This window comes from Xiphophorus maculatus, chromosome 4 (assembly GCF_002775205.1).
Source record: "Xiphophorus maculatus strain JP 163 A chromosome 4, X_maculatus-5.0-male, whole genome shotgun sequence".
In the NCBI taxonomy this organism is placed as follows: domain Eukaryota; kingdom Metazoa; phylum Chordata; class Actinopteri; order Cyprinodontiformes; family Poeciliidae; genus Xiphophorus; species Xiphophorus maculatus.
This window is the reverse complement of record NC_036446.1, coordinates 11,803,020-11,817,167: the sequence shown is the minus strand read 5'-3', so window position 1 is coordinate 11,817,167 and position 14,148 is coordinate 11,803,020. Positions and strand designations below refer to the sequence as shown.

Below are 14,148 nucleotides of genomic sequence, written 5' to 3'. Positions count from 1 at the left end.
TTTTATGAGATAGACCAACTCAAAGTGGAAGGAGACATGCAAAACTTGATCTTAGTATAAATCTATGAGGGCCTCAGAGCTTTCCTGTTGAACATTAGCAAACAAACAGCATCATGTTGACCAAGGAACACAGCAGACAAGTCTGGGAGAAAGTTGTGGACAATTTTAAAGCAGGGTCAGGTCACCAGGCTAATATCCAAAGCTCTAAACATCTCAATGAATACTAACAATTTAACATCTGAAAATGGTAACAACTACAAAGCTACCAAGACATGGCTGTCCTCTTAAACTGTTTGCAGAGAGGACTAAGGAAGAGTAGCAAAAAAAGGTATAAGTTGCTCTTCCATAGTAAATATGTGGAAGAAGATGCACTGATAGAATTAAACATAAATTAACTTTCTGATCTTGACGCACAAACCCTGTGGTGGCAGCATTATGCTGTGGTGATGATTACTCCAAACGATACGGAGCTGTATTTTCAGAAAAGGTGGTTCTACAAAGAAGTGACTTTGGATAAACTAGATTTTATTAAGGGGTACCGGAGTAAAAAAAATGCATACATTTTCATTCGACGATGTGTTAGTTTATCACATAAAATCTCCCACAAACAAATGGAAGCTTGCAGTTGTACAAACCTTTTGAAAAGGCCCTGAATGCAACAGGAAGTAAAAGTGAGCAAACTGGGAAATTATAATCTATGAAATCAAGCAGAATAAGTCGATTCTGAAACTCTTATCAGAGACTGTCAACAACAAACAAACGCATGTCTGTCCTCACCAGTCCAGAATCATGTCCCAGTGGGTTGTCCCAGCATCCTTCCTCCATCAGTGACTTCCTGTCGATCAGCTGACTGACGCTGCGGTGCAGGGAATGCTGGGAATAGGCTTGAGTCAGGTCAGTTTGACTGGGAGCCCGCAGCACAGACATGGGGCTGTAGCGCGAACTGCTGCCAACAATCTTTGTGTCTGCCAGACCCTGTGAGGTACAGTTAGTACAAGAGTGACCGCATGTTTGAAATAATTTTTTACTTACTAATAATAAATTAATATTTATTAATTAATAATAAAATGACAACTACAGAAACACTGAATTTGTTGCTTCTTGAAATCAAAATGTGAATATAAACTGAGTTGGTTGTAGAATATGCTTTATCTTTCACTCCAGACAGAAAAATCCAACAGGGGGAACTACTGGGAATTAACTACTGAGAATTAAGCTTTTATTAAAGTTTCATTCTAGATTGTAATTATTCAATAATGTAAAATATGTCTAAAGTATTATATTAATGTTCCATTTACATGTGTAAAGTTTAAGCCACACTGTCCCATATCAGAAAAAGTCACACTCTAATACTTGGTAGGACCTATTTTAGCTTTGATTACATCAAACATAAAACGTGGCACTGTTTAAATCAGCTTCTGCAACATCACAACATTTATTTCCATCCAGTGTTTTCATTTTTCACCAACATCTTATAGGACTGATGAATCAGATTACTGTCCACATTCTTGTCAAGTACATCCCAAAGACTCTCTAACCTGTATATACTGTAATATACTGTATTACTTGAATACAGTATATTCAAGTAATCAGCTGATCTGATAATGTTGCTGAACCTGAATCTGACCCACTGCAGCAACCCAGAGCATAATGCTGCCCCCACAGACTGCCATCACTCCGGGTAAATTTGGACTCTTCAAATCACATGACCTTCTTACATCACTCCAGAATCCAATCTCTATTCTGCATAGAAAACTGAAACATTTTTCATATTAGCCTCACTGATTGGTGGTTTTCTTAAGACTACACAGCTGTTTGGTCCAAATTACTTGAATTCCCTTTACATTGTTCCTGTGGAAATGTTCTTACTTTCACCATTAGTCATAGTAGTGTGCTCTGTTGTTTTAACGATTTCACTTTATCAAGTATAAGTGATCACTAACCATGGGTGCTCTTCATTTTAAACCACATTTCTTGGTGGATAGAAGGATTTCCGCTATCCTTCCAGTGTCTACTAATGCGCTGCAGGGTTTCCTCTGCATGTAATTGATCGCCACGGCAAAATAAAAGCCGCTACACCTTCAGAATAAAGTTTTTCTTTTTTTTAATTATATAATAAAACAATGTAAAGCAAATGAGATATACTGTATATACATGAATATAGCCAGTTGGACAGCCCACCATCACAGTTAAAAGAAATCCTGGAGGAGACACTAGGGTCGTTCTAGATCTAATTTAGTAACTTCGGCAACCTCCTTCGCTTGTTTATCACCAACATGTTTTCCTCTACCAGTGGATGCATCTTCCAACATGGCTGTTTAAGAAATCAAAATATACTCACTGCATGGTTGAGAGTTAGATAACTAACATAATCATGCAGTGGGTAGCTCTTGTCCTCCAGGTGGTGACTTTTTTTGACATGCAGTGTAAATATAAAGACAAGCTCAAAGACTGGTCTCTTACCCCCCAGTGACCCCAACAACCAAACCACTGTTTTCATGAGAAAGACTGAGGTATGCACACACATGCACAAACGAAACATGCAGATGCAAACACAGAGCACATGCGCAGGAGGGTAACCCACCAAAATCCACATTCCCATACCTCTGCGTACATAGTGTAGCTTTTAAGTATAACGTTGCTGATCTCAACACAGTCTGCTACAGTGTCAAACTGCAGGGGGACAGTGAGATAAACATTTAGGGGTCTGGCAGTGAAAAAAGGATGGGAAGTTATCTTACTGTAGGGCGATCAAGGAGGAGCAAAGAGCCGGAAAGATGCTTAGAGCACAGCTCAGGACGGGGCCTCTGAGAAAAAGATTGAGGATTAGACGGGATGGAGGGAGCAGCGCAAGATTGGAGTGGAAACAGATATAAAAAAGATAAACAAAAACAGATTAAAAGAGGGGAGAAAGAGCAAAAATATACGCCTTAAAGAAAAGCTGCTTTACGAACAAAAAGTAACCAGCACATTGAGGTGACACACTTTACAGATAAAACATTTCGCTTCAGAGCACAATATTATCTTTATTACAGTTTTATAGAGAAAAAATGCCATGTCATTATAGTAATACTATTTAACAGAGCTGTTTCCTGTAATCAATGGATATGTGGATATGCACATACATGAAGCCCTCCAAGCAGATGTTTGAGGGTCCTGAAAGCTGAATGTTTGGTCTCATTGGAGACTGAGCTGAGTCTGATTTATGTCAGAAACTTAAAGGCTTATCTAAAACAGATTTAAATATTAAAAGTGAAACCCCTATTATACAGATTTATTGCACACAGTGAAATATTTCAAGCATTTATTTCTATCAATGTTGATGATTGTGGCTCATATGAAATAAAAAAGCAAATGATTTTCTCATAACAATTTATTATTATGCAGAACTTATAAAAATAAGCCAATAAAATCACAGGCAAGACCACTGACTCATTGGTTGTCCATTCACGTCACAAAACGTCATCGATAAAGAAAGTGATTGCTAAATCCAAGTAGATTCATGCAAAGTTGATTAGAAGGAAAAGATAAGGTAAAGAAAGATGGACAAGCAACAGGTGTGAACTGAGTTATGAGTGGATTGAAAAGCCAAGCCCATTCAACAGTTTGGTCAACTGTAGCTCATCTCAGGTGAGCCAAGAAAAAAAAGGTCTGGATGTGCAAGATTGGAGTGGAAACAGATATAAAACTTTTGTATATTTGAGTTTTAGATATAGAAAAACTATTCTTCCAAACTCTTCTTCTCAGGTGAAAGTAAAAACGAAAGTAAATTGTTAATTGCATTTCATTTACACATCAAGGTCCCAACGTTTTGAGGGAGAGTGGACATGTACAAAATTCAAGGGGCTTGAAGTCCATTCTGAATTAGCAGCAAGCTATGATCTTTAAAATAAAAAAAAAATCAATACTTGAAATATCTGATGTAACTGTACATCACATAAGTTTCACGTTTGATTTGAATTGCAAAAACAAAAGAGCTTTTTGATGACATTCTGTTAAACTGAGAGGCACCAGCAGCTTCAGTTGTTAACCTGGTCATTAATGTTACAGAGCCCCTGGTTTGACCTGTATGAACCTTCTACATGATGGTCTTCTTTTCCTTTTTATTTACAGTTACCGTTAATCTTTTAAAACCTTGTTTTTCTGAGCTGCTCTTCTTTTTGTCCCTCACCTTGTACGTGTCTCCTCCAGCCTTTCTGGTCTTCTGAAGCATGACCAGCGGAGGGCGCTCTCGGGCTGATGGATTCTTCCTCAAAGTTCTAAATGGGAAAAAGAAAATTGATTTATTTTTGATTCTTTTTTTATTAAATAAGATAAATGAATAGTAAAAAATAAATATATTCTATAAACACTTCACATGAATATACCTTTTTAGGAGTAAACCAATCAGTATTGCAAGGAGGAACAGACCGAGCAGCACAAACAGTAGAATGAACCACAATTCAGAGTAAACAGGAGTGGCTGAAATGCTGATGCCCTGTTTATCACCATCAACAGGCTCAAGGGGACCTGCACAGAAAATGAAGAGTTAAAACAGTCAATATGCTAACACATGCAGTTTTAGTTTTGTTTCTACATTCGAGGTAGTTTAGGAAGACACTGGAGAGAGGGTACCAAGGCCTGTGGTTGGGTTGTATCTGATGGTGGGCGTGCTGGCGCTGCCGCTGTCTGTGATACACGTCACCTGAAAGGAAAGAGCTACAAAAAAATCCAAAGAAAAAAGCAGAAAATATAGCAAGTTAAAATTTCATGACATTACACACATATACTGTTCTGCATGAGTTTGCACAACTTAAAACAACAATAGGAGCAATCAGAAATCTAAGCAGTGGACATCTAATGTACAGTCACTCTCTCTTGAACCCAATTCTGGAATGAAATATTTGCTAATGACACAACAGATGACATCTGTTGTGTCATTAGCAAATATTTCATTTTATCTTCCAAACAAACAAAAATATCCAGTTACTGTAGAGTGGCATAACGAAACTTACTGACATTCTTCTCAATTATCATGGAAAAGCTCTTTATATTACACAAATATATTTTTCCCTGAGAAGAGTTGTCTATTTTTATATTTTTAATTTGATTTTCAGTGGCTAACGGTGGCTAATGAATTCTAAAAGTCTCAAAGCTTTTAAGATGCTTTCACTATTTGCTTTAAATGTTATAGACACTACAAAAATATATAAATCTGCAAAAACTCAATATTAGAAGACAAACTTAATTATTTTTCTCAATTGATGCACAGAGACATATCTAGAATATTGAAGCTTTGAAAAAAAAAATATCAAAGTAAAATTTTGATGTAAGAAAAACCTGTGAATTATTGTGTTCCAGAAGGTGCACATTACTACAAAGCATGTGAATGTGTTTGGTGCTTGCGCCCTCACTTTTCCGGGAGGTGCGTGGAATATGAAGGTGGCTGTAGAAGCCACTGTAAACTCTGAGCTGGCTCTCGGTCACGGTGAACTCCTTCAGGAACCCGTTGAGGGAAAAGGTGTCCGTCCAGTCCAGCCAGATCACGGTCAGGTTGCTGTCCACGGAGAAGGGAGACACATACTGGGGGGCTGCAGGGAGACAAACACATTTAAACTGTATTTTACGGCTTCTTTTAAGTGCTTAGCTGTGGCTTCAGGAGGACTGAATAAATGTGTTACGTTCGCTGAGTGTGCTGACGGCCGTCCAGTTGGAGGCAGTGCTGCCCATCTTATTGAAGCAGGCAGCCCTCAGCTCATAGGCAGAGTATGGTTGAAGCCCTGCACAGTGAAATACAGAAATTTTACTGTTTTATTTTAGTGAAAACATGCATACTTCAGCATTTATATTTCCAAGGATGTAAACAGACTCCTGATATTCTTAGATTTATAGATTGATGGTAGCTTAAGAATTGCTGGGATCTGTTATTAGGAACAGAATAGAAATAATAAACATAATAGTATTTTCATGGGATTTTACTTTAAAGATGTAAAGCAAGTGTGGAAACAGTAAATATTTTAGAGGACACCTATGAAAAATTCACATTTGGTTGTTATCCTTCCATTTTGGTTTCAGCTGCTCCTAAAAACAGTCGAAGTGCTTAAAAAATCCCCCAGCTGTTTGTTGCCAATAAGTTTATATTTTTGGGTGTCTGGAAAATGAGCTGTTTCAAAAATCTCCTGAGAGCTAAGTCACAATTGAGGGCGCTGCGCTATTACCTAGCAACCCCAGCTGAGCCCAGCCCATCACTTAAAAACCCAAGCAACCTCCAGCACATTTGGTCAGCTGGTTTTACCGCTGAAAACTAGCTGACCAATGACTGCTGGTAAAGACAAGTGTTTAGTTGTTGACATGCCATCCAGAAACTACTTCCTGCAAACGTGTTGGTTGAGCAGGAGGCTCCACTTCTGCTTTTCAAAGATGTACGGTTGTATAATTGAACATCTGTCTGCAGCCATTTTCCCGTGCGAGTGTAAACGTTGAGTTGGGGGGCGTGGCTAGCAGCAACTTATTTGGATTTAAAGTGACAAGACGTCCTAAAACAGCTCATTCTGAAGGGAACTCAAAATATGCAGAACTGAGCAGAGTGAAATCTCCTTAACTTAGAATAATTTCATGAAAAATTATAATGAAAATGATTTGTACAGCTCATAGACCTATACTAAGGAAGCATAATGGGTCACCTTTAAGTAATAATAATGGAATTACCTGTAACATTATAGCTCCGCTGTTTGCCAAAGAAACAGATTTCTGTTGGCCCCTCTGTGCAGGCTAACGGTACGGGCTGGGGGGGCTGAGGGCAGGATGTCCTGATATGAAGCTCACAGCTGGACACACACACAGACACTGAGTGAGATTAGAGGTGTGTTTGATTTCTGAGCTATGTGCACTCTAAGAGTTTTCCTCACCTGTCAATGACTCCATTTGGCGCCGTCGGTTCGTCCCATTCCATCTGGACTGAGCGGGATGTCAGGGTGAGGAGACGAGGGGGATGCTGGTCATCTGGGGGGGCAGCAAGGGTGTGGAGCTCCCTCACTGGACCCCGGCTACAACACTGAGAATTGTTCAAAGAGAAGCAAAGCTACAACTAGTGTCACGAAAGTGGACCATACAGGAGCATCTCAGTCAATTAGAATATCATCAAAAAGTTACTTGATTTAATTAATAATAATCAAAATATTGATCAAAAACAGAGGGGTATTTTTCAAGCATTTATTTTTTTTGACTATGGCTTACAGGTAATAAAAACCAAAGATTATGTTAATCAGAAAATCTGAATTTTACACAAGACCAATAAAAAATTATTTTTTAATATAGATTATCTGTCGTGTTTATGTTAAGGTCTACATGAACATGTGAAAAATTGCTGATTTCATAACGGTGCAGAAGACAATGACCCCTGCACAAAGAGGGTAAACCACATAAACTCACTATAAAAAAACTAACTGTTCAAATTCTGCATCCAAGGGTATTAATGCACAATTGACAGGAAAGAAAAGGCTGTAGAAAAATGTCCACAAGCAACAAGGACAGCAAAAGTTGTTTGAGGCCACAGTCACTAGGATTTGCGGAGCCATGTCATCTGATGTGTTGGTACACTGTGATTTATCAAGCTCAAAACCAGCTCAGCTGTTAACCAGGAAATATTGGAGTGCTTCATGGGGAAGAGGTAAAGAGGAAGATGAGAAATAAGAGTCCCAACAGTGCAGATGAGAAGAAGGTCGCTATCAAAGCAACTCTATTTCCTCCGCAGGACTCTAAGTTGATCTCCTCAATGCCGCAGTGATGCAAAAGAAGCCCTGACCAAATATTCAATTTAATAAGCTGTTATTTCTATATCAGAAATATTTAGTTTGTTTTATATGACATCCTAATTTACTAACAAGTTGAGCTTAAAGTCATGATAATCTAAACTAACAGACGTAAATACTTAACATGCATCACTCTGTGTGTAATAAATCTATATGTGAATTTCACTACCTAAATTGAAATATCAACTTAATAAAAAGTTAAAAAAAAAATATTCAGATGCATCCACATATATTAACTTTTTCTCTTCAAGTAGTATAATATTTACCTGATAACAAGTGCAAGCCTCAATTCCCACCAAGTACCGAGTGTAAGGATGTAAACCATGGAGTGTCTGTTGATGGGACGTGCCTTCTGAGAGCTGCAGGAAAAGAAAAGCAGCAGGATGAGGTGGAGGTTTTTTGAATTTTTAATAATGAAAACTGTTGTTTGCGAAAGAGAAAGATGCAATTCTAATAAGTGAAAGGTTTAATCCAGTAGCTACCAGAGTAGTGATGTTGTTGCGGTCCAATGAGAACACTCTGAAGAGGCTCACGATCCCATTGGGTTGAGCAGGAGGGTGTATGTTCACGGCTGCTGAGGTTGCTGAAACATCTAGGAAAATGGGAAGCCCGACACCCTGAGGCGGTGCAGGTCCAGTTCTCCCACTGACCCATGGACTGGAAGCATAACCAGCTGAATTTACAGCCCACACCTGTTGGTCACAAACCATGCAATCGCTCAACAATGTGGACAAACCACATGAAAAAACGAGAGGTAATATGCGATATTAACTACTACCTAACCCTATCGTCGGCATTTAAAACACACTTTATGAAGTCTTACCGAGGAAGGCTTCGCTTAATTAACCAATATTCACCTGACCAACAGCTGAGTACGAGTCAATTCGATGGACCATCCATCAGAACTACCATCAGGAGTGAGAGCAAAACCTTTTCACCATGCATCCCAATACTAACATATCTGCATGACAATTACTTTTCACCTTCATCAAGGAGTTATTCACACACATACACAGTAATCTTATTTGTGTGCTTGTGTTGGATATAATTAGAGGGTGTACACAGCGCAGGGTCAGGCGGGGTGGAGATTTGCATGTGTAAGTCATCTGTAGCCTGTCAGAAGTAGTGCAGAAGGCAGATGGATGGCTTTGAGCTTTAGTGTTGAAAATGTGTGCATGTGTGCACAGTTTGTTGTTTGTGGCTATGAAGGCGAGATTTGCGAGTGTATGCATATGCTTGTGTGTGTGTGTGTTAAGAGTTGAATTAACCTCAATAATAGTCAATTAGGCCGTAATCAATCAGACTGATTGATCTAAGTGACAGCACAGATGGACTGAGGAGGGAGAGGGGAAAGAAGAGCAGAAGATGGAGAGACTTGAGATTGAGAGGAGGAGGGAAGGATGAAAAGATGTGAAGATGCAAGCAGGAGAAGCAAGATACATGTTGTGAAACCAGAGTGATAATGTATTACTTATTAGCTTTAAGGGATTCCAATGTGTGCAATTGAAAATGCATTTTCCATTTAAATTTTTTATTTGAAAAGGTCAAATGATCTCCAAAAGCAACACATCATGTCCCATGCTAAAGTAATTTGAGATGAGAAACACACTTACTGATATCTGTCGATCTGGAAAGTGTTACAGAGTAGTTTCTAAAACTTTGGGATTCCAGTGAACTACAGTGAGAGCCATTATTCAGTTAGAGAAAACATGGAACTGTGGTGAAACTTTAAATGAGGAGCAGGTCTATCAGATTATTCCAAGAATGAACGGACAATTCATCAAAGACCTCTTTGATGTGACCTCTTCATCAAAGATGAAATATCTCGAGGACTTGCCTCATTTAAGGTCAGTTTTCATAGTTCAACAATAGTAATACACAGAGTGAAACAAAATGGCTCCCGTTTGTAGCTTTTAACAGAGACACAATCACTTTTTAAAGAAATATATTATCAACAGAGTAAAGAAGCTTTTTTATTATATTCATCCATATTGGCTGTTTAGTTTAAAGCTGTAGATATAATGTACTGAGGTGGTTCTTTGTGCAAAATAAGGGAAAAAAACAACTCAGATTTTAGTTACATATTGAATAAATATTTAGATGCTATGATGTTCATGGTGAAAGTGATCAAAACTGTTCATGTTAACATTGTTCTTCCTGAAAGAACCTAAGCATGTTTTCATCTGAAACTTAAAGGCAGCATTGGTAGGATAATAGTAAGATTAATCTACAATTAAATTTTTCTAACAATTTAAAAGTTTAGGAAATAGTTCTCAAATTATTATGGACTGGTGAACTAATATAGAGTTTTTCCAGTAATGTTGACCACTCAAAGCACCTTACACTAAAGCCACATGCACACACATTAATACACCTTAGGGTTAAGTACCAATTGCCCAGACATGTGGCTGGAAGTGAACCAACAACCTTACAATTTAAAAGATAACTGTTTTGCCCACTGATCCACGGCACAAAATCAGATGAAAAGTGTAGTGCATTTCAAACCTATTTCATATTTTGTCAGAAGGAAAGAAAAAAAAGAATAGTGAACTGCTTTCAACAAATATAAATCTGAAATGTTTTGCATGCATTTATATTCAGCCACTGAGTCAAAATTGTGGCTCTAAGTCTATCAGGAAATGTCTCTACCAGTTTTGAATATCCAGAAACAGAAGTTTTCTCCATTCTCTGTTCACAAAATAGCATAGGACCAGTCAGATTCTTAACTGGGATTAGGTGTGGATCTTGACTGGACCTTTCCAACACATGAAAGTGCTGATTCATGCCATTCCATTGCTGCTCTGGTTTAAATGTTTGTCATCGCTTTCAGCTGAAAAGTGAATGTCCACCGAGTCAGAAGTCTTGTTTTCCTGCTGTACGCATCCCTGTTAATGACGTTGCCACTACTGTGTTTCATAATGGTCTCATCTGACCAAAAGTTATATTTTCACAATTAAATGAGAACATGAATTCGTACATATTTTTTCTTTCTGTGAACAGTTAGTTCTTGTCTGTGAAGTTCAATGCTAAACTCATCTACCACCATAACCATTATTGTAATTAATTACTCATTTAGAAAAACAACAGATCTCACTGCACATACAATATAATATCCAAGTTGCGTCTTTTTCCACTTAGCTTGAATTAACTCATCAGTGTGAATTCAGAAAGAAACAAAACTGGTTAAGAATGACACATTTTTACCCAGCAACATCTCTGTTCTTCTCCATAGCAACAAAGTTAAAACCACTTACGACTTTGAGTGATAATAAAAAGTTTGTGCCACATAGTCAGAACAGGGAATAAATGTTAAAATTTAAAGTCAGCCCACATCACCTCGCCCTTGATCCAGTGTTAAAAAGGTACAGCTCATGCCTTCGTCCTTATATCATCTACAAACTTTTTACAGCCTTTTCTCCACTCTTGTCTTCTTGCCTCCTATTGGGCCATGATTTGGCTTGTTAGACACAAAATAAAAATATATCCTGCAAGCTGCCACGGCAGCAAAAGAGCCGCCATGGCAACAAACGACTTCAGTACACTTCCAGGCAGGATTTGAGCATTTTTATTGGATGGCGGGACAGCAGGCTCGGTTTTAGTGCTCTGATAGGCCGACACAATAACTTGGCGGGTGCATCTACTTGGGGTGAAGGGGCTAAGTTGTGTGAAAGTGGGCAGTAATTAAAAGCACGCATAAAGCTGTCAATAGGAGCTTATGACCCAGTGTAATTAGCCTAATATGATTTCTCTCTACAAGCTGTGGTGTGCTACACTGAACTGACTCGTCCTTGTGTACGCTTGAAGCACATGCAGAGAAAGTGCAGCGGCCAGACATCAACACAGAATTAAAAACAGGTGGATGGGTGAGTGAACAGCTAGATACGCTAATGGAAATAAAACGGATAAAGAGACAGAAAACAGAAGCGAGATAAAGTGGTTGGAGGAAAACTTTTTGGTAGAAAATTAGTTTCCTGAACTGTATATGATCATCACCAACTTACACATAGCATGTTGTCCAACCACTTCAATCCTCCCTGCACTGCCAAATTCTCCAGGGACATGTAGCGGTCACCATTAAAAGGTCTTTCCAATACGAGCTCTGTTACCAAGCAGGCTGACAGTTAATTCGATTGGCTGGCTGGTAATCAGGAAGTGGGGTGCTCAGAGGGCCCAGTGATTAATGGCTCCGTTGCCCACTCGTCATCTCCCAAAGCTCCTCCTTCACTCCCTTCTTATGTCATAAATTAGAAGTCTCGTAAATAAAGACGGCACCACAATCAGGCAAACTCAATCAATTACATCCGTTCTCTGGCCTCGGCTCATACGTCTGACAGGCAGGAATGCTAATGTTATTGTTGCTTCCAAAGGGCTAACCTGTCAATTAGTGTGCCAATGCACAAGCACAACAGCATGATTATGGAGTGCTCCATTTAACACCTGTCTGATTAGTTATGTGAATGTGTGTTAGTGTGTTTGTGATTGTTGGGGATAATAGGTGCTGGGTAACATGGTGCTGTAGCATGATGTTATTGTATTTAGGAAGAGGTGTTTAAAATAAATTTTACTGCAAAACCTCACAGTCCTGTTTACAATGAGGCTCACACTGAATTTACTCTGTATTGTGTCAAATAGTGTTTACATTTCTGTTGCAGCCTGTATTTTGGGGGGTGTCTAACCTGGACCCAATTATCCACACAAATAGTCTTTCAGTACTAGTTTAGGTTAATCACCTAGATTGCTTTTCTTTTACAGATAAAACTTTTCAAAATACACCTTTCATCTTACCTGGTACTGGTATGCTGTGTAAGGCTGGAGTCCGCCATCTTTGAATGATGCAGAGACATTCCTGTAAACAACTGTTGCTGAACTCGTCTTGTCTGTTTCCGAGAAATTCTGCCTGCGGTGCACCTCGTAATGTAGGATCCTACCATTCGACTGACCCGGGGGAGACCAGGTGAGAAGAAAGCTCGTCTGCAGGCCAGTATGGGGGTCAGAGGTGAGATCTAAGAGTGGCGCCGGCTGACCAGCAGGGGGAGCCTCCAGTGTGAGAATGGAGGACCAGTCACTGGAGGAACAGCCCAGTTCTGTGCAAGCCTCTACCCTCACTTCATACCTACAGAGATTAAAATATATAGACTTTTAAGAGAAGGAATGTACATGGGAAATTTCTTTAAAAGAAAAATGTCCAATAATAGACTAAATCAGACACATTTAAAGAAAAATGCTTTTTCTTGACTTGTCTCTTTGATATGTGAATCCCATCTTGCAAAGTTTTCCACATTTGTAGCATTACACCCACAAATGGGGGATGTAATGTGGCCAGCACAAAGCAGTGCACAAATGTGAAGCAGTTTGAAAATGATACACCAGAATAAGTGCGTAAATATGGCTTTTATGTGGTTTCCTCTTCACCCCTGATAGCAAAGGTAAAAAAAGTCTTTCTGCCTGTGAAAATGATTGAATCATCAAGCTGAACATACCAGGCCTCTTGCAATTAACCATCATTGCCCAGGCCCAACATTTTGCTGTTTATGGGACAAAAACATTCAAGGGGTAGGCCCAAATAAATTTTCACCTGCACAAAGCCTGTGTGGACAAAAGCTGTGCATTTGAACAAAGGTCCTTGACCAAAATTAAAGCCCTGACGTCATCTGTTGGAGACCGGAAGAAAAGGTGGAATCACTGACTGAAATCCACTCAGACTGACCTATGGTAGGGACCCAACCCATGCAGAATGATTCGTTTGTCAAAAAAGGCGCTGTCCTCTGGAGTGAAGACAGAACTGGTGATGTTAAGATGGACTGGATCTCTCAGATACACGGAGTAGCTCACAATGTCTCCATTAGGACGAGCTGGCGTCTGCCACTCTACTCCGACCTGGTAAGAAAAACAACAAAACAGCGTCAAAAATGTTCAACCACAACTTCTAGAGCTCTTGATTTGGAGTCGCTTAAAAAAGATTGACCCACCTGGGTTGCCTCCAGTGATGTCAGTGTTGGGAAACCTACACCAGACGGGGCTGATTGATGAGTCTTTGCTGTGGCTACTTCGCTGCTGACAGCTCCTTTGCTATTGTTGGCTCTGACAACATAGCTGTACTCCATACTTGGTATGAGAGTGAAGTCATGATAATGCATGTCTCTGCCGATGTAGATAACTTCACCATCTCTGCGCAGCTCGTATCCGGTGATGATCCCATTAGGATGATTGGGGGGTCTCCACGTTATCTCAATTGACTCTGGGCCAGTTACCTGAAATGTAGTTGAAGAAAAATACATTAAACAGGGTCGATAGGTAATAATTAAGTAACAAGAAATCAATAAAAGGTTCTTTATATTGCACAAAAAAACTAATTCGC

General features: G+C 39.3%; 1 protein-coding gene across 1 annotated transcript in view; it reads right to left on the bottom strand.

Moving 5' to 3' along the window:
* ush2a (usherin) overlaps nt 1–14,148 on the bottom strand; it is a 198,485-nt gene that overhangs the window by 2,275 nt on the left and 182,062 nt on the right. Inside the window, exons 79-92 of the mRNA XM_023332326.1 lie at nt 13,760–14,041; nt 13,498–13,667; nt 12,576–12,903; nt 8,273–8,482; nt 8,057–8,149; nt 6,888–7,033; nt 6,688–6,806; nt 5,661–5,759; nt 5,394–5,570; nt 4,615–4,698; nt 4,368–4,509; nt 4,172–4,259; nt 2,742–2,807; nt 778–975 (exon numbers count right to left, since the gene is read on the bottom strand). Coding sequence (XP_023188094.1) covers nt 778–975; nt 2,742–2,807; nt 4,172–4,259; nt 4,368–4,509; nt 4,615–4,698; nt 5,394–5,570; nt 5,661–5,759; nt 6,688–6,806; nt 6,888–7,033; nt 8,057–8,149; nt 8,273–8,482; nt 12,576–12,903; nt 13,498–13,667; nt 13,760–14,041 — 2,202 coding nt within the window. The remainder of the gene's footprint in view (nt 1–777; nt 976–2,741; nt 2,808–4,171; nt 4,260–4,367; nt 4,510–4,614; nt 4,699–5,393; nt 5,571–5,660; nt 5,760–6,687; nt 6,807–6,887; nt 7,034–8,056; nt 8,150–8,272; nt 8,483–12,575; nt 12,904–13,497; nt 13,668–13,759; nt 14,042–14,148) is intronic.